The sequence below is a fragment of the Hyaena hyaena genome, unplaced genomic scaffold (assembly GCF_003009895.1).
Source record: "Hyaena hyaena isolate Hyena2069 unplaced genomic scaffold, ASM300989v1 scaffold_367, whole genome shotgun sequence".
NCBI classification, from domain to species: Eukaryota; Metazoa; Chordata; class Mammalia; order Carnivora; family Hyaenidae; genus Hyaena; species Hyaena hyaena.
Genome location: NW_024081002.1, coordinates 1,708,977 through 1,729,460, shown reverse-complemented (window position 1 = coordinate 1,729,460; position 20,484 = coordinate 1,708,977). Strand labels below are relative to the sequence as shown.

The 20,484-nt window shown below is 51.7% G+C and overlaps 1 protein-coding gene across 1 annotated transcript in view; it reads right to left on the bottom strand.

The window, feature by feature from the left end:
* The window catches only part of HTRA1 (HtrA serine peptidase 1), a 51,208-nt gene extending 37,054 nt beyond the window's left edge, over window positions 1–14,154 (bottom strand). The window contains exon 1 of the mRNA XM_039250449.1: window positions 13,645–14,154. Coding sequence (XP_039106380.1) covers window positions 13,645–14,116 — 472 coding nt within the window. The 5' untranslated portion in view covers window positions 14,117–14,154. The remainder of the gene's footprint in view (window positions 1–13,644) is intronic.
* Window positions 14,155–20,484: the final 6,330 nt, after the last annotated feature.

Here is a 20,484-nt window from a genome sequence, read left to right as displayed (position 1 = left end):
GGGCGCCTGGGTGGCTCAGTTCGCTGGGCCTCCGACTTTGGCTCAGGTCATGATCTTATAGTTCGTGGGTGCGAGCCCTGCATCAGGCTCTCTGCTGTCAGTGCAGAGCCTGCTTCTGATCCTGTGCCTCCCTCTCTCTCTGCCTCTCTACCCCAACCCTGCTCGATCCCGCACACTCTCCCTCTCTCTCTCTCTCAAAAATAAATTTAAAAGAATTTTTTAAGTGGTCAAAAAAATAATAATAAGCTGAATTCATAAGGAGCCACTGTTATTTTTTTTAAGGTTCAAAGCTGAATGATGCACTCCTCTACCCTCTGTCTTCTGCATAGAAATAAAGAAATGAAATGCAAGAGAGGCCGGTGTGACCTATTTCTCTCTTCATAATGAAGAAAGGAGGAAGAGGAGGCGGGGCCTGGGAGCCTGGCCTCAATTTCCAGCCCGACTTCCAAGTGCTGGCAGCCCCTCTTTCCGGTGCAGTCTCCCAGACGGCTGAGGGTGGAGAAAGCTCCCCTGACGCCAGCCCCCAGACCGTGAAGGTGCCCCCCAGCCCGGTGGTACCCCCTGCCAAGGCTGGGCAGCAGATGATGCAGGTCAAGGGGAGGAGCACACACACCCTGTGACCCAAACAAGCCTGAGACCCTCCTCTCCCCAACCCACAACGGGCTCTCAGGGGCACCTGGCCAGTTGGCCGCCATGCCCCTAAATGTGCTGTCAGTCACAAGCGCGGCTCAGTGCTGCAGCTTCAACTTTACTGGTAAAGAGGTGCCTTTTCCAGAATAGCGTGTCTATGTTTCACGGTGTCTGTCATTGATCATTACTTTTCAGCTTCATTAGCAAAAAAAAAAAACCCTTCCCTGCGCACCACGGTGAGTGCTTGGGTCTGGTCAGTATTGCTGCATCTGACAGTCTTTCCTGACCTATTATAGTACATATTACGAAAAAAAGTTTCCCATCCATTCCACCACACAATTTTTTTTCCCCGAAGTCTCCTGAATGCCCAGCATGATGTGTCTTTTATTACCTTTAGGGAAACGGCTGACCGCTCAGTTCACAAAAACACTATTAACGTTCCTCTTGATAAGCATCTGGCTCCGGTCTTGACCTTCCCAGATTTCTCATTTGGGTTTTCTTCCTGCTCCGACCTCCCCTACTTGTTATGTCTGGAGTGGCCGAGGCAGCTCAGCCTCCGTAAGCAGCGGGTTGGGAGGCGACAGTGGAGTTGCTCATGGGCCGGACCACACTCCTCAGCGGTAATGGGCCCCCTCCCACAGCCCCCTGGTGGAGAGGGTGGGCCTGGGGGGGAGGGGAGGGGAGGGGGGCCAGGGGGGACCAGAAGGCACAGGGAGGGATATGTCAGTGAACCAAGGCCCCCCATCCAGGAAGGGGACAGTTCTTCCCAAGAAGCACCCCCCAGCCCTCTGTGATGAGCGCGATCCCCCAGAGAGAAGGAGGAGAAGGAAGGTAACTTACAAAACTGAGAAAGAAGCCAGAAGGGATCTTTGGCTCAAATAAGAAGTGAAAAGTGGGCCTGAGACCCAAGACAAGCCTCTTCCCCTCTCTGGGCCTCAGTTACCTCAGCGGTAAGACGATGAGGGGCTAGGCTAGACCATTTCCGACATCCTTTCCAGCTCCCAACAAATTTATATGATCTAATAAGTCTGAAAAGTGCATTTTCTGATCTTTTCCTGTCAGCATATAATTCCCATCCATATAGAATACTACCATTTTCCTTTAAGAAACAAAACCGATGGACATAGGGGAAAAGAAGGAGAATAAGATAAAAACAGAGAGGGAGACAAACCATAAGAGACTCTTAAATACAGAGAACAAACAGGGTTGCTGGAGGGGTGTTTGGTGGTGGGATGGGCTAAATGGCTGATGGGCATTAAGGAGGCACTTGGGATGAGCACTGGGTGGCATATGTAAGTGATAAATCACTGCGTTCTACTCCTGAAACCATTACTAACTACACAGTATGTTAACTAACTGGAATTTAAATAAATAAATTTTTTTAAAAAAGAAATATTCCTGTTTTCAATGCTGGCTTCCTGTGTTACATGCTCTGATTTTTTCCGATAGAAAAAGGCCAGTGCCACCTCATCAGTTCAGATTTTCAAAGTGACTTTCCAGGCTGGGATTAGGGTTCCCCTTCAGGAAGACAAGACAGAATAAAAAGTCTGTCCTTTCTGTATCCACTCAACAGTCTGATGTGGTCATAAAATGGAATAAGGTGCTGACACAGGCTACAATGTGAATGAGCCTTGAAAACCTTACGCTAAGTGAAAGAGACCAGTCACCAAAAATCACACAGTGTGTGATTCCATTAGTATCGATGTTCAGAGGCAAATCTATATGGACAGACAGCAGATTTGGTGGTTGCCTGGGGCTGCGCAGATGGAAAGTATGGAGTGTGGGCTAATAGGTACTGGGTTTCTTTATTTTTTTAATGTTTCTTTATTTTTGAGAGAGAGAGAGAGAGAGAGAGAGAGAGAGCAGGGAAGGGGCAGAGAGAGAGGGAGCCAGAGAATCCAATGCCGGTTCCGCACTGACGGCAGTTTGAGCCTGATGCGGGGCTCAAACCCACGAACCATGAGATCATGACCTGAGCCAAAGTCGGATGCTCAACTGACTAAGCCACCCAGGTGCCCCCCTGGGTACCGGGTCTCTTTGGGGAGTGATGAAAATGTTATAGAATTCGATCATGGGGATAACTGCACCCCTCTGAGAATATACAGAAACTGTAAACCATACACTTTAAAAGGGTGAATTTTATGGTATGCGAATTACATCTCAATACAACTATAGTACAAAAGAAAAATACATCATTTGTTCCTTTTTAACTCTTTTAATGGGGCTACAAGAAAGGTGGATTTTAACTCTGTGGCTCATATCATATATCTGTCCGTGTGTATAAAATGTTTGAATAAACATTTTCTTCCCTTTTCATAACAAACAAAAACATTCTGGCTTCCTCCTGCATCCTGGGAAGAACTGGTATCTGGGAGGCTCAGCGCAGAGAGGCCTGGGCTAGGTGTCCGGGGACTCAAGTCCTCTGTCACAGCCTGGCTTGTGACCTCGGACCTTTACATGCCCCGGCTGGCTTCTCACTGAAAACAGTAGGGTCAGATAAGATGATCTAACAAACAGGGGACTCCTTCCAGCTCAGACAGTCTTGGATTACAACTCCATCACCAGGTAAAAACCAAATTTTTCAAGTGTTCATTCAACTCCAAACATTGATTATCTCTTAAAAGCATCCACCTGAGAATAAAAATAACTTACAGACCAGGGCGCCTGGGTGGCTCAGTCGGTTAAGCATCCGACTTTGGCTCAGGTCATGATCTCACGGTTGGTGAGTTCGAGCCCTACGTCGGACTCTGTGCTGACAGCTCAGAGCCTGGAGCCTGCTTCGGATCCTGTGTCTCCCTCTCTCTCTGCCCCTCCCCTGGTCATGCTCTGTCTGGCTCTCACAAATAAATAAACATTAAAAATAAATAAATAACTTAAAGACCAACCAGGTAATCTACTCACTGAACAGAATGACTCCTCCTGTTCCATCTATCTTGAAGGTTTTCTTTTGGGGATATTTCTTTTTGTCCATCTCAACTTTCAGTGACTTAAGAGGTTGATAATTCTATAGCTGATGGCAACAAACATGGATACAACTCTCTTGGAAAACAACTTGGCAATATATACCGAAGGGCATAAAAAAATCCTTATCCTTACATCCAGTCTTCACACTTCTTAACAGTTACCCTGGGGAATAACCCTAGATACGGAAGTAGCCAAGAGCATGAAATTGTTCACGTCAGTATCCCCTGCGACAGCAATCACCACTCAAACGGACACAAAGCGGGTACTCAGTAACCAGACGCTGGTCATGCTTGGGACAGAAAGATGAAGATGCCAGACTGTGGCTCTTTTTCTAGTTTTCTCTATTTGTGTTATAATCAGACTATATTTATAACTTAAAAAAAACTGATATAGGGGCACCTGGGTGGCTCAGTTGGTTGAGCGTCCAACTTCAGTTCAGGTCATGATCTCACAGTTCATGGGTTTGAGCCCCACATCGGGCTCTGTGCTGACCACTAGCTCAGAGCCTGAAGCCTGTTTCAGATTCCGTGTCTCTTTCTCACTCTGACCCTCCTCCGTTCACGCTCTGTCTCTCCCTGTCTCTCAAAAATAGATATTTTAAAAAATTAAAAATTAAAAGCAATTGATACAGTAAAATATGTCATCAAATGTATGAATTCACATCCCGAGATGTCTACAGAGTCCAGTCAAAGAAATTAAAAAGAGCCTTGATGCTAAGAGAAAGACAACTGGTTATATTCATCTCAAAGACAATTCAACCTCAGTTTAAAAGACACAGAAGCTGGGGTGCCTGGGTGGCTCAGTCGGTTAAGTGTCCGACTTCCGCTCAGGTCATGATCTCACGGTTCATGGGTTCGAGCCCCGCATCAGGCTCTGTGCTGACAGCCACCTCAGAGCCTCGAGCCTATTTCAGATTCTGTATCTCCCTCTCTCTCTGACCCTCCCCTGCTCACGCTGTCTCTTTCTCTCTCTGTCTCAGAAATAAATAAAAACATAAAAAAAAAAAAAAATGACACAGAAGCATCTCAGCCCTGACTTATCTGACATGTCCACCATGGTATTTGCACAGGTTTTCTCTCCTCCCTCGGCGAGAGCACTGTAATTATAGTTCAAGGGCATTAATAATATGTGCTTAGAACTCTTGAGAGAAGAAATCAGTCATTACATGGATGGCTTTAGGGTCATCTTCCAACTGAAGGAGGTCATTTTTTGGGGGGGGAGATCATTTTTGCTAGAGGTGGGGCGAGTTTTCTTCAGCATCATTTGGGAGACTAAGCAAAAGTACCCACGGCTTCTCAGCCTCATGGGAAAATCTTATGGATGGACCCTGTCCCCTCCCAAACACCCACTTGCTTCCAGCAGGAAGGTGTGGCTGACGTGGGAAGGGCCTCAGGATGGAGTTCACACTGGCTCCCCACTGAGGAGCTGGGCAGCTTGTGAATCATGTTCCCCTTAGGCGCCTGTCTGCCCATCTCTAAAGTGAAGGGTTGGGGCTACGGGACCTGCAAAGCCCTTCCATACTCAGGTTGCGTGCTCTGGGATTCGATCCTCTCTCCAGGGCAGGTAGGACTATGGCCTGCAGGGAAGGAGTGATTCTTGTCCACTGAAACCCAGAAAACATGAAAATGAGGAGCAGCCGTGGTCGAAGACGGGCTGTGGAAGCTCCTGACATTTTTCAGAGGACGAGGGATTGTCCGGCTGGCCATCGATGGCTATTCCAAGGGGATGCTGTGTCTGAGAACACTGCAGGAACCCCCCCACCCAGAAAGGAATCAGGGCACATGGGTCCTTTCTCGATGGTCTCTAATTCTTGCCCTTCCTCCTGTGCCTTCTGTGCGGTCATTAGACTTCTCCTACTGGGTTTTTCCAGCGAGGCCTGAACCCATATCGGGCTCTAGTTTTCAGAGCCAAAAGTGTCAAACCAGTGAAGCAATTTCAAGCTAGGGCCTAAGGAACCTCAATTCGGGCCACTTGTTGGCCAGCAAACGTTCAACAGAAACTCTGCCTGGGGAACTCAGAAGGCACGCCACAGGCTCCCTGGAGGCACGGGAGATGGCGGTGTGCTCTGGATAACAATCGGGCTGCTAGTGGTTTAAACCAAAGTGTTTTTCCTTGGAGCTGATGGTAGCGGACTTGGCCTTCGGCTTCCCTGAAACAGAGGCTCAGTGCTTACGAATGCTTCAGCCGCCTTGGCCAAGGGCTATCTCAGTGGGAAACACGCCCAGAGGGGACCCATGTCTTAAACACACAGGACGCGTATTATTACTTTTTCCATTCTCTGGCTTCGCTCCTTGTGCTTCTGGTACCAGGGGTCCTGGAAGAGTCTGGAATTGCCAACTCGGGGTCCTAATTCCTTGCAGATCCAATGCTCCAGGACTCCCAGTTGACAACACACCTTCAAAGCCACTCTCTTGCCTGACCCTCCAGTGTCCCTCTGAGGTCTCCCAGGCAGCATCCTTATCCCCATATGACAGATGAGGAAAAGTGAGGCTGAAGGGAGGTAGTAACTCCCCCAAAAAGTCCAAGCAGGGGCGCGAACCCAGGTTTCCTGACACTGGAAGGTCTTAAAGGAGATAACGGGTCAGGGCTTCGGGGCAGACTCAGGAGACTTCAACAGGCCTCTCTCGGGAGCTGACAGACCGAGCAGGCCAAAAATCAGTAAGGCCGGCATTGACCCGAACTGCATTATCAGCCCATTAGACCCAGTTGGCAAGCAGAGAACACTCCGCCCAACACCCACAGCAGAATAGCCTGCTGTTCACGTGGACCCCTCACTACAACAGGCCACATTCCAGACCCGAATACACACCCTAACAAACGTAAGAGAGCAGAAATCATACAAAGTACGTTCTCACACCATAGTGGAACTGAACTAGAAATCAAAAACAGAAAAGACCTCTGGAAAACCCCCCAAATACTTGGGAGATTGAGTAACAGGCTTCTAAGAAACACTTGAGTCAAAGAAGGCTTGGGGCGCCTGGGTGGCTCAGCCGGGTAAGTATCCAACTTCAGCTCACGTCACGATCTCACTGCTTGTGAGTCTGAGCCCCGCGTCGGGCTCTCCGCTCTCAGTGCAGGGCCCGCTTCAGATCCTGTCTCCCTCTCTCTCTCTGCCCCTCCTTCATTTGCACTCTTCCTCCTCTCTCAAAAATAAATAAAAAACATAAATAAAATAGGAGTCTCAGCAATGGTTTGGGAATAAGACATTGGTGGGTCCCGATCCCAGCCCTGCTTTGTCCTGCGGGGGAGCCTTGGTCAATCACAACCCACTGCTTGGGGCCTCCTCTGTTTCCTAAGCCGGGGAGCTTAGGACAGTGCCACCCCCTCCCTGGGTGACCTAAGGAGCCAAGGAGGCAGCAGGCCCCTAACTCAGGGTGCACAGTGTCCCCTCCCAGAGGGCGCCCACAGTAGCTCTTCACGGCCACTGCTTCTCCGGGGCCGTAACCCACCACGTAGCCGTCCTGCGGCCCCGGGGCACCCCCTGGCTAGCTCACTCTGCCGGAGAAGAGCAGATGTGACCGCCAGATGCTGAACCTTCTCTCCTCTGTATCCGGATGGCGGCCACCTGCCTGGGCAACTGCAACTGGCAGAACTCTCTCTGTCCATCCATCCCCACTAAGTGGTGACTGCCACTTGGAATGGTGGCACCGAAGAGAGGCCTCTCCCAGTCATGGGGTGCAAGGTGACTCAAGTGCCAGATGGTCTGGTGAAACCTCACCCGAGACTGTGTGAAAGGGAGCTCTCCTGCCAGCCTCACCAAACCCTGAGACGGAAACAGCTTGTCACACACACGAGCTTACCGTCTTCTTCTCAAGATCTGATTGCACAACTCATGAAAAAGATGTTTCCTGAGGTCTGAAAATATTGCACAAGGCTCTGACTCACTTAGACAGGGCTTATTCCAATTTGAAAACTATCAAAAATTCTAGCCGCAACAACATGCCCTCCGAAACCATCAGGAGCCCAAGGGCACAGGATTGCCCCTCCCCCCCCATGCAGTGGGCTGCTGTCACATGATCCTGGGAGGGCTGTGTTTATGCAATGTGCTTACTTGACAATTTGTCCCAGGAATCTCAAATGATAGGGTACCCGAAGGCTCCCACACTTAGATGTGATAAATCTTTCCATGTGAGACGCTCCCAAAATGAGAATCATTCAAGAAGCTCTCAGGGCTTCTGTACACTGCCATCTCCTGAGGGTCACCAAAGTCCTCTCCAGGGAGGGTTACCAAGATGGTGCCTGTAAATTCTCAGGGGCCCCAGCGCCTCATTCAAGAAAAGTCACACAGGGGCGCCTGGTGGCTCGGTCGGTTAAGTGACCGACTTTGGCTCAGGTCAGGATCTCGAGGTTTGTGGGCTTGAGCCCCATGTCGGGCTCTGTGCTGACGGCTCAGAGCCTGCAGCCTGCTTCGGATTCTGTGTCTTCCTTTCTCTCTGCCCCTCCCCTGCTGATTTCTCTCTTTCAAAAATCAATAAACATAAAAAAAAAAAAAAAAAGGAAAGAAAAGTCACATGCTTGTCAAATGATACATAGGCAATGACTTGGGGGGGGGAGGTTCACAAGGTAACGGGGAAGGTGGGGTCCCAGTTCCTCTGCCCAGAGACACTTTCAAACATATTTACAGAGAGATTCCAAGTCAGCCTCCAGGACACACGTTTCTCACCACCTTCCTTCTCTGCGAAGCCTTCTGGAACCCACTCGCCCACCTTATCCCCAGGAAGACACGATCATTACAGCACTTCCCTGCTGAGCTAACTCCCTGTTAGATGTCTCAGTCATGACGACAGTTACTATTATTACAGCTAATGCCGACTGGGTTCCAGCAATGCATTGGGAACACTTTGTATAATTTGGAGCGTCCCAGCAACCCAAGGACATATGTATGCACGTACTATTGTTTTTATTATTATTCCGCTGATGAGGAAACTGAGGCTTACAGTGATTAAGTCACACACAGCAGGCCCATGTTTAGCAAGTGGTGATCTGACTCCTTAGGCCGGGTATTATGCAACCTACCACGAACTCCTTCAGATTGCGGGCTGCCTAGCCTTATTCCCTTTGATTCCCTATACCTGGACCTTCTGAGTATGCAGTAGGTGTTCCATAAATGCTCTGAAGAAACTTAGAAATAGAACTCATGTCACTAATTCTGAAAGGTAAATTTTGTACCCTCCGAGCAGCAAGTGGCTTCTTCACTGCCACTCATTTCTGTCTTGTGCTGTGTTACACCAGCTGGTGTCCATCGGTGGCTCTAGGCACACATCACGCAGCAGCACTGGGTCACATCAACCTTCCGATCGCTTCCGGGGGACCTTTTGGTAAAGCGTTTAAAACAGCTACACTTCTCAGTTCCTGTGTTGATACTAATTACCTCTCTCTCTCTTCACTCCTCCCTCCCTCCCTTCCTTCCCTTATTCCTTCTTTTAATGGCAAGGAAGGTGGGAAAGGAAGATGAAATGACTCAAGAAGGATCCACTCCAGAGACCCGTGCAGCCCAGCCTCAGGGCCCCCGGAAAGGCAGCAAGAGACACCAGGTTCACTGAAACTCATGTCTCAGGGTGGCAGCCACCACAATGGTCAACCAGGGACTTTCTGCAGCCAGCAAAAGCTGAAGTACAAGGGAACCAGGCCCAAGGTGGGCCGCATGACCACAAGTCTTCAGACTAGTTTCCTTACAAGAGTCACAGACCATTCCAGCCAGAAGGGACCTCAGAGATCATCTGGCCCAATCCCCTCAGTGCTGAGGCTCTGAGAGGTTGGGGGCCTGTCACCTGGTCAGGTAACAGCCTATGAAGGGTCAGAGCCAGTGGCCAGGCCGCCGGGCCCTCCACACCAGCTGGCCTTGCAAGGAACCCTCAACCACAGCCAAGCTTGATTTTGTCTTCAATCTAAGCCTGACCAGAGCTATTTCTTCACTTGCTACAAGGGGCTGGACTAAAGACGTTTCCAAACCAGCTTGATACACAAGCTCACGGAAAGTCTGATCTTTCAATCCAAGGCACGAGACGGCGTCCAGGACCACACCACTCCAAATGGACTCAGAACCCAGCCCTGCAGTCCAGAGGCTGCCGGTCGCCTGACCACAGTTAGCTCATGGTCTGCACCAGCATCGCTTACTGAATACGGTTATTTTAAGCTCTAATGCAACCTATTTACAGCTCTTCTGGACGGAATGAAATTACTCAAATGCCTGGCTTTCGAGCCTGTTAACTTACTAATTTTATGAAACTTTAATATTTTAACTCTTTAGCAAAACCGACAAGGGAATAAAAGCCAATAACCAACCGGAGAGAGCAAAGCCTTATAAACTGTGGAAAAGACGGCTTGTCTTCCAAGCCAGTGGCTCTTCACCAGGAATGCAGAGCCAGGCTCCACCTCACATCAGTCTTGGGTTGGGGGGGAGGGGGGTTGGCGACTGGTACCAGGACCAGGGCAGGAGAGCTCCAGGCTTGTCTGGGCTGCTGTTTGGGGGTGGGGTGGGCTCTCCTGGCATGGGTACTAGGGGCAGAAATGGAGTAGCCGGCTGCTTCGAGAAGTCTTTTTTTTCTGGCTCCTTGTCCATTTTTAGCACAGATCTGTAGTGCTGGCTAGTCTTTTGCAAAGTCTGGGAACCCAGAGGGGATTTCTCTCCCCAACAGCAGTTGAGGCCGAAGTTTCTGGTTTAGAAACGTCTTTAGTCCAGCCCCTTCTGTTCTTTTGCTTTTCTGTAGCAAGAGCTGCATTGATGGCAACCGAGGACGACCATGTCCTCCAACTCCCGTGCCTGTGGAATGAGAGCTGGGAGGTGTCCTACCTTTCATCTCAAGGCCATGGCCATCTGGAGCACTGTTTATTCCAGCTATTAGCCGCGGCTTAGCTGAAGCTGGCTTATAATCTTAGCTCCTCTGTCAACAGCACAGCATGGGGATTATGAATGCGCCCTGGATCAGATGCACCAGTTCAAGTCCCAGACAAGGAACTTCTCTGTGACTCTGTCTCCCATTTGGGACCCAGGAACGATTACAGCACAATCCTCACACGATTCTAGGAGGGTCAGATGGGCTCACATATGCCTGGCACAGAATAAGCCCTAGATATATGTTAGCCTTTATTATTATATGGTTATATTACTTGCAATTCCTTTCTCTGTTATAATTTCCTGACAGCAGAGAGTTTTTGCTTTCAACAAGTCCAAGCTGCTAGCAGTGGAAGATGAGAGATCTTTGTTCTCTAGTATAATTGGACACTTTCCCATCCAAACCCTGACAGCAGCCTTGTGATTTCTGAAATAGATGATTTGCCTTCATTTCCAGAACCATTCTTAGGAGATGTTGTCTGAACTCTTTGTTAAACAGTTTACAGATAAAAGGGCTTTCTTTTCAATGGTTCCGCCTTCCAACCATCCACCCCGATTCCAAAGAGCCGCTCAACTGCCCAGGGCCTGATGCTCTTGCTGCCCGCTCACTCTCCGCTCCAGACAAACCCTTCCAAGCATCATGGAAATCATATAGCCACTCCTGTCTTGGGGGCTCCTTCCCCACATCCGTGCACGGCTCCCTCCAACTTCAGGCCTCCCGCGTCCACCCCAGCGAAAAGAACATTCCTGCCAATGCGCTCAGCTGAGCGGGCAGCCAATTCACCTCATTCAACAACGACATCAAGTGACCTGCTCGTGGGCAGGGCTTCGACTGAAGTCTTGGCACCCAGGCTCGGGTCCTCAGAGGTGCCTCTGGGAAGTCAAGGGCGGAGTGCTAGATGGCAGGAGCGGGTAGGCCAAGCAAAGCCTTCCATTAAGGAAAGTCTGGGTAGCCCTGTGTCTCAGGCACCTCTTATTTCCTGACGCGTTCATTTATTCATTCATCCCCCGCCCACACATCTATCAGGTGCCTCCTGTGTGCCAGGCAGAGAAGCACAACCTAGTGACACTCTGCAGCGCTCAGTAAATACCCGCAGAGGAAAGGGGAGAACAGCCTTGCCCACTCTTGCCTCTCTCCTCTCAAGGCTGCTATACTCATCTTCCTGTGGCTGTCCCCACGCTGGCTCTCTGGGAGCCTGCTGCGGGCCTGATGGCCAAGGGACAAGGACCTGTTTCTCTCCACATGGCTTCTGCCAACTGCAAAGCTCGCTAAGTGACTCCACCTCATGGGCAATAAATCAGGTGCTCAGCTGGTACCAGTTACTCAAGACCCCGAGCAGTGAGACTACACACAGTAACAGCTGGCTTGTTTTTGTCAAAAATGTGCAATATGCTTTTTTAATGTCGTCACCTCACACCCAGACTATTGCGATGGCCCTCACTCCGTGCCCTGGCGAGTTGTGTGCTCCGGGGCTAGCTTAGTCCTACACTGGGATGTCTTGAAGCTGCCCCAGGTCCAAGAACATCCCAGTACACAGCACAGCTGGCCTCTTCGGGCCTGGGACTCTGTGCCACCAGCCTGAGTCACTCTCACTGCCCTCCCCAAATGTCTGTCCCCAGCCACACCAATCTATTCACCGGCTCCCAAGCAAGTCTCAGGTTTTGCCCAGGCTGAACACTCTGCCTGGGAGGCACTTTCCAGCCCTCCGGAAACTTCCGTCACCCTGCCTGACCTCTCTTTCTCAGTCGTGGGGTTTTGAGCACTACGCTGGCTCCAAGGAAGGCTGTCTGGGTTCAAACTCCAGCTGGGTGGCCTCGGCAAGTAATTGAACCTCAGTTCCCCTATCTGTGAAACGGGAACAACAGAAGCTTCCTCCTCACGAGGCTGTGAAGCCAAGGGAAGTCACACATGTAACACACGTGGCACACGGGCTGGGGCGCGGAGTGCAGGAGTGCACACTCATACCCATGCACTGCCACAGCCATACCTCCGATGTTGTTGGATCGTTACTCTCCAAGATCAAGTCTCCTGCCTCCGCGCCCACCCCCACCCCTGGCTAGGCTCTTTCCTGAGGGCAGAGGCCCTGCTTCCTGCTGCTGTGTTGCTGGAATACACAGCCTCCAATTTCTCCTCCGCTGCTCTGGCTCCTTTCTCTCCGTGGGAGCCAAGCTGTGCCAGGCCCTCGTTGGTCATGTTGGACCATATTCCAACAAAGAAAATCTAGACCAGTTCCTGGCGCTGGGCTCCGCTGCCTCCCTCCGTCTCCGTGCACTGCCCGCCGCGGTAGGAGGCTGCGGCCAAGTGCACTGCCAAGCGCGGCCGGCCCGTCCCTACACCGCCGGATTGGCCGCAGCTGAACTCCGTATTGTTTTTCCACATGGTCTCTCTGCCTGGAGAAGCATCCCTGCGGAAGGTCCCGCGAGAGAGCCAGTTTCTCCACCCTTCGCCCGATCATCGTCACCTCCCCAGCCAGGACGCTCGTTGAGACAGAAAAGATGCGAAAGCAAGAAGGGGTTCACTTCTTCGTGCCTAACCCGCCTCCCACCCTCTGCCTCAGGTTCCGCGATCCCAAGTTCCGTTCAGCTTATTTAAAAAAAAAAAAAAAAGTCACTTTCAGTTTTGTGGGATTGGCTCAAAACACGGGAAACAGGCAGCCGGCCCCGCCGCTGCAAAGTCTGCGGGCTCAGCGATGCCGGCCCCGCGAGCTCATCTGCGGGAACCACGGGGCGGGCGGGAACACCGCTCCCTTCGAATCCGAAGTTACGGAAAAGTTTCCCGGGACAGGATCCCTGATACGGCGACCACACAATTAACTCCAAAGGCGCGGGAAGGGGAGGGGAGGGGGCGGAATGCAGAGAAGTAGAGGGAGGGCGAAGCGACAGAAAGGAGTCCGGCCGGTCCCCACGCCTCGGGCACAAGGCACCTTTCTCAGTCACTCTCCACTCTATTCGCACACTCCGGTCTCGTCTGCCCCGGTTCCCCCGTGCGCTGAGGTGGCCCGCGGGGCCCCCGGCAGCTGCCCCCGGGCGGGACGCCCCGTCACCATGGCCCGGGGCTGCCGCACAGGGCGCGCGGGGCGCCAGCCGGGCGCGGAGCCGGCCCCGGGCCCGGCGCAAAGCCAGGTCCCCAGGGGCCCCGCGGGAACCCCTAACACGCCGCCGGGGCCGGGCGGGGCCGGGAAGGCGAGTGCGGGGAGCCCCGGGCGCGCAGGTACCTTGGCCGCAGGCGCCGCGCTGCAGGACGATGACCGGCGGCTGGTGCAGCCTCTCGGAGCGGCGGCTGGCGGCGCGCAGCTGGCACAGGTTGGCGTAGGTGTTGGCGTCGCTGCCGCACACCGGCTCGCCGCTGGCGCACACGCAGACGCCGGCCTGCGAGCGCCGCCGCACCGTGGCCGAGGCGGGCACCCCGAAGGGCACCACGCACTGCAGCCCCTCGCCGCACGGGCCCTCCTGCAGGCCGCACGCCGCCCCCTCCGGCGCGCCGCACACCTCGCAGCAGCCGCACGCGTCGCGGACGCGGCCGCCTTCGCAGTGCGCGGGCGGCGGGGAGCAGCGCGCCGGCTCGCAGCGCTCGGGGCACCCGGCGGCGGGCACCGAGCGCCCGGCCCGGGACGGCAGCGCCGGGGCGGGCGCCGCGAGCAGCAGCAGCAGCAGCGGCGGGAGGCACGGGGCGCGCGGGGGCTGCATGGCGGCTCCGACGGCGGCGGCGGCGGGCTGGGCGCGGGGCCGGAGAGCGGCGCCGGGGAGAGCGCGGGAGGGACTAGGGGGGAGCGGGTGCGAGTGCGCGCGGCCGCGCGGCCCAGCCCATTGGCCTCGCGGCGGTGACGAGCCGCCTTAGGGACGGGCACGGCGGCGGGGGAGGGCGGCCGGATGGGGGGCGGGCGGGCGGCTACGGCGGGGACCGCCCGCGGCGGGGGCAGGGCGGGCGCGCCCGGGCACGGCGCGGCTCACGGGGCGCGGGCGGGGCGGGCCTCCCGCGCCCTCCCGCGGGGCTCGGCGTCCCCCTCGACGCGTCCCCCCCCGTCCGCCCTTCGCGGGTGCTCTCACGCCCCTCGCGAGCCTAAAACTGAAAGGAGACTCCGCGAGGGGGAACCTGCGGCGGACCCGCGCGCGCGCGGCCGCGGGTCCGAGAAAGTTCCCCGATTGCCTTGCCGAGCCGGGGACCCGCCGGCCCTCGGCGGGGCGCAGCAGAGGGGGGGCGGGCACTTCTCTGGAATTGACCCCCGTGCCCCACACGCGCGACCGTGATCGCGGCCCCTGTGCAGCCGTACAAAGAAGGCGGGGCTGGCGGAAAGCCAGCGCCCAGACCCACGGTTACATGAAAAAGCGAAGAGCAGAAGTAAGTAGAATATAATCATGCGCATCAGATTCCTTTAGAGCGTGGTGATGGGTGGGATGCGTGCTTGTACACGCGCAGAATAGCTCTGGAGCTTAGACGCGAGTAGCTGGTAGCCGGGGGGCGGGAGGTGTGGGAGTCCTGGGTGAGAGAGGGACTTCGGACCACCTGAGTTTTTCACTACGTGCATGATTATCTCAAAACGTTATTACATAAAGAAGTTCATCTTTGATCTTACACTTGAGGGTCTTTGGTGGAGCCTTTGGGACAGATGCAAGTCAAGGCATCACCTGGAGGGGCAGGGGCGACACCGGAGGTGGATCCGCTTGTCCTGGAGGCGCCAGGCCCTAGGGCGTCCGGCCACCAGGCCAATATGGAGCAAAAGAACAAAGCTTAAGCCTGAGGCCCAGGGAGGAGACCTGTTTGCACACGCCCTGCCCAGGCAGAGATGCCCAAGGGCGGGCAGGCTGGGAGCTCTGACCTTGGGGTGGAGTAGGTGTGGCAAGGGGCATGGGAGGCTTAGGGATTTTGCACTATTTTTTTTTTTTTTTTGTATTTGGGTGGTTCCCTTGTGCACGGGATATTTTTCCAATAAAAATAGTTTTAAGAAGCAAAATCCAAATATTTATAACCACCCCTGCCCAAAGCACCTCCCAAATGTGAGCCATGCTAGTGTCCAGAATCCAGAGGGGTACCTGGGACAAAGAGTTGGGAAACAGGAGGTCCAGCAGCCTGGAGCTCGAGAAAGACATTAATGCACCAGATTTCCTAAAGCCATGAACTTCATCCTTGTGTAAAGGGAGACCTCGACCCAGCATTCACTCGGCCCCTGGATACTGGAGAGGGGCACAGCCTTGCGCCTGGCTAGCTGTGATTACCCAAAATGAGGGATGGGTGGGGTGAGGGGAAGAATTTCCAAAGTGGATCAGCCAATACATAGTCTCCCCACTGCAGCCCAGTGGGCAGATAAGATAAACTCAGCCTGTGGCGGTGACTTCTTTTTGTCTAATACTCTTATTTTACAGATGAGAGAGAAAACAGAGCAGAAAGAGTAAGTGACTCCCCCAGGGTTACACTACAAGTTAAGAGTGATACAGCCAGCACCCCATCCTTCACCCTCTAGCTAAGTTTCTGGAGTGAAATAGCTGATTAAAAATAAAAATGCATGGGGGCGCCTGGGTGGCTCAGTTGGTTAAGCATCGACTTCGGCTCAGGTCATGATCTCACGGTTTGTGGGTTTGAGCCCTGCATTGAGCCCTGTGCTGACAGCTCAGAGCCTGGAACCTGCTTCGGATTTTGTGTCTCCCTCTCTCTCTGAGCCTCCCCTGCTCACGGTCTCTCTCCCTCTCTCTCTCTCTCTCTCAGAAATAAATAAAAAAAAATTAAAATAAATAAAGTGCATGATGGGTACGTCTCCTGGCTTTTACCCTATCAGAGGACAAGTCCCTGCTGGTTTCACTGAGTCCCCATCACCCCTTGGCCCTCACTCCCATCTCCACCCCTTTTCTGCACCACACACACCTGACTCCTCCAGTGCTGAACAACTTGCATTTTCTGGAACATACCTTCTGTTTAAAGTCTTTATGTCTTTGCTCATGCCCTTCCCTCCTCCTGCAATGCCCTTCCTCCTCGCCAGAGTGAGTTACTGTGACCTAGTGATGCTGGCAGGAGCCATGTGATCTGATGAAGTTTGGGAGTCAAAGTCCCACTTCTGGCCCTTAATTCTGTGACTTTGGGCAAGTTATTCAAGAACCTTGGAGACCTTCACTGAGAAAATGGAGATGACTCTGCACTGAGTGACTGAAAAAGGGTGTTTGTGGCAACGAAACCACCCCTGTTAAGGGTTCACAGCCTGGAAGAGATGTTCCCAACGGCGATCATCAGGAAGTACAAGCCACAGAGGCCGGGGTCACTCTTCTACCAGGGTGGTGTCACCAGGGAGCCAACGGAGGAGGATTGGAAGACTGAGCAGTACCCGACAAGCAGAATCGATGATGTCCAAGGTTTTAGAAAGACCGTGATTGCATCATCTCCCGGATGTGACCCCAGATCACCCACTTGCGTTAACAGGATCGCTGAGAAGACAACTCATTGGAGGCCCCCCCTCTGCAAGACCTTTTGACTCTGAGTTCGAGAAATGAAAGTCCCACTGGATGGATTATGGAGATTTTGGATCATCCACTTGGGTTTGTGTCATGTGTGTACATGTGCCTGCGTGTGTCCATGAGAGTGCTTGCAGTGAAGGCCACAGGATAATACAATTGAAACCCGGCATCAAGCGCTTCTCATTGATCACCCTTCCCTTGTTCCTAGCATTTCTGGATCTAAAACTAATGCTTTTGGTCTGAAAGGTCTACTCTTTCTTTTATTTCTCCCCCCTCTGATGCCATTTATAAAGACAGTGTCTTATAAGATGTGTGTGTGGTTTTTTTTAAAATACATCATGAAAACTCTTTTCTCAGCAGGGCTTGGCAGATTCCTGGAAAGGATTTTTCCAGAGAAAAGGGGACAGTTCCGAAGCTACATGAGCCCTGCTATCTTCTCTGCAGCTCGAATTTGCAGCATTTAAACTTTAATTTTGAGCAAAGTCAAGTCTATTCATCAATAATGAACAAATAAAACACGATGGCTGACAAAGCCTTTGTTAGGAAATGAGGTTTCTGAACTGGCACAGAGCAACCATGTCTGTGCTGCCCCAAAAGAGAAAGATCTCCCACTTTTTGGGCCTCCCAAAAGTATGAAGGACCCAGAATGGTTGGGGACTCAAATTTCCTTTTCTAACCCACAGGACCTAAACCCTAAGGAGCTGTAGCAATAATTTTGACTCTTCCTACAATCTTACAATTGCCCTACTCAACAATTTTCAGGGGCTCGAAATCTTAGCAAAACAAAGTCCAAACTTCTTAAACTTGACTTCCAGAATGCTCCATGCTGTCACCCGAACAGCCCCTCAAGCCAGGTTGGCTAGGGTGGCAGGCGTCCCCACATTGCCCATCGCGTCCATTCCCACTCTCTCCGTAGTGACAACCTTGGCGGGGACAGGCTGCCCAGGTCAAAGGTGACTTCTGAGCCAATTCCAATTCCCTTCCCTCTGAGAAGCAAGCACGCTCCTCTTGCACCCATCGGAAAGTCATGACCTCCTTTGACAAAAGACACACCCTTCTCCTTCCTGCCTCTCTGAAGACAGTCCCACGTCGGTTCAGTTTCGTTTAGAGAAACTTCTTGAGCATCTACCATATATATGTTGGACACTCTGCTAGACACTGGTGATGCAGCATTAAATGGAGCTCAGTCTAGAATGTTCTGCAATGATGGAAATGTTCTCTACCTGTCTAAGATGGTAGCCACTATGTGTAGCTACTGAGCATTAGAAATGTGGCAAGTGCAGCTTAGAGACTCACTTTTTATTTGTATTTCATTTCAATCCTTTGAGTGTAACCACACAATGCACCCTGTTAGTGGTATGAAACTAGCGCCTATGACACTGGAGAGAGCGATAAGAAAGCAAGCACAGGGTGACAGGAGGGAACTCCAGGAGAGAGAGAATTAGGACTTGAAAGATACGAACTGAACTGCAGCTCACGGGATGGGGAGGAAGTCACCAGGCAGACAGGAACAGGCAGCCATGGGTGGGGGTGAACCTAGGAGTCCACTCAACTGGAGAAGTTCCAAAAAAAGGGGCCCCGTGCTCAGGAGAGGCAGCTGGAGGGGAAGGCCAGCTTCTGAAGGGCTCCCGCCATCCTCCTGAGGAATTTGGGCTTTACCCTGGTGCTGACGCGGAGCTCCAGGGGGCTTGGAAGGAGCTGTGCTTTGGCAGAATCACCTTACTGCAGTGTGGAGGGTGGATTGAAAAAGCAAATGGGTTCAGCACATACATTTTTAAGTATACACACATTATTAGCTTTTAGGCTAAGAAGCACTTTGAATTACATTGAAGATGCAGTTAATGTAACCCAATAGGGTAAGAAGCAGAGAAGTTCCAATAGCTTTGTAACAATTAATTCATTTCAGCATGACCTCTTCCATGCAAGCCCCTCCTTCAAATATAGTGCAAATGGCGAGGATGTTTAAAATATGTTTGAACTGACAAATGGATCAAGAAGATGTGGTTTATCTATACGATGGAATACTACATGGCAATGAGAAAGAATGAAATCTGGCCATGTGTAGCAACATGGATGGACCTTGAGGGTGTTATGCTGAGCGAAATAAGTCAGGCAGAGAAGGACAAATACCATATGTTTGCACGTATAGGAGGATTAGGAGGAACTTAACGGAAAACCATGCGGGAGGAGAAGGGAAAAAATAGTGAGGGAGAGGGAGGGAGGCAAACCATGAGAGACTCTTGAATGCTGAGAACAAACTGAGGGCTGATGGGGGTCGGGGAGAAGGAAGGGGGCTGACGGACACAGAGGAGGGCACTTGTGGGGATGAGCACTGGGTGTTATATGGAAACCAACTTGACAATAAACTGTGAAGGGGAAATAAATAAAAATAAATAAATAAAATATGTTTGAGACCTTCAGAGGCTCTTTATACTAGCATTTCTTGGGGGTCTGGGTGGCTCAGTCAGTTGAGGCTCCAACTCTTGATTTCGGTCCAGGTCATGATCCCAGGGTCGCTCTGTGCTGAGCATGGAGCCTGCTTGGGATTCTCTCTCTCGCTCTCTCTCTCTCTCTCTCTCCCTCCATGCCCCTTCCCCTCTCTCCTGAAATCTCTCCCCCCTCTTGCTCTAAAATTTAAAAAAGGAGACACTAGCATTTCTAATATCAAATCACAAAACATTCATGTCTCTTAATCAAAGGAGGACCCGTAGAAACCAATCTCTAGCCTCCCTGCTGTTCTATGTTTCCTTTTAAGCCTTCAAGATCTATAATTCAGACTTCTCATTAATTTAGGCTAACCTGTCCTCTGTCATTTGCAGAAGACCGATGGTCTGTGTTTGCATTAATCAACTCTCTTCAATGTATTTGCTGTAAGAAATGAAAAGTACATGCCATATGACCAAATTTTTCCACTCCCATTGACCGAATAATTGATGGACACAAGTTCAAGTAGAGCCACAAGCAGCCACCAAAGTGCAATGAGTGACAATGTGTCAATTTTCTGATAGGAGCAGCATGAAAACAGAACAGGGTCACATATAGAACAGGCTGCCTTTGAGGCAACGATGTCTGAGTTTGAATAAAAGAAATTCTGAATCAGAATTTTAAAGGTGCTTGTAAAAAGACGTGCTTTTAAATGGGGGAGGATGTTCACTCTTAGAAGTGTTTCAGCATCTAGTTATATAGGCACTAAGTTACAGACAAAGGGCCAAAGTTCTAGATGTATTAAAAAATATTCACTGAGTGTATTTATCAGTAGAAGGGTGCTTGGATGTCCACATTTTTAAAAAGTTTTTTAAGTTTACTTATTTTTGAGAGACAGAGCACAAGCAGGGGAGGGGCAGAGAGAGAGACACAGAATCTGAAGCAGGTTCTAGGCTTTGAGCTGTCAGCACAGGGCCTGACGCAGGGCTCGAACCCACGAACCATGAGATCACGGCCTGAGCCGGAGTCCGATGCTTAACGGACTGAGCCACCCAGGCACCCCTGAATGTCATCATTCTAAACCAACATGACCTAGAAGGCCCAGATTCTTTCTATACAGACTTGCATTGTTACCTTCTTACATTTACAGTTGCATGTGGTTTCTTTTGAATCCCTATCCTAATGGGACC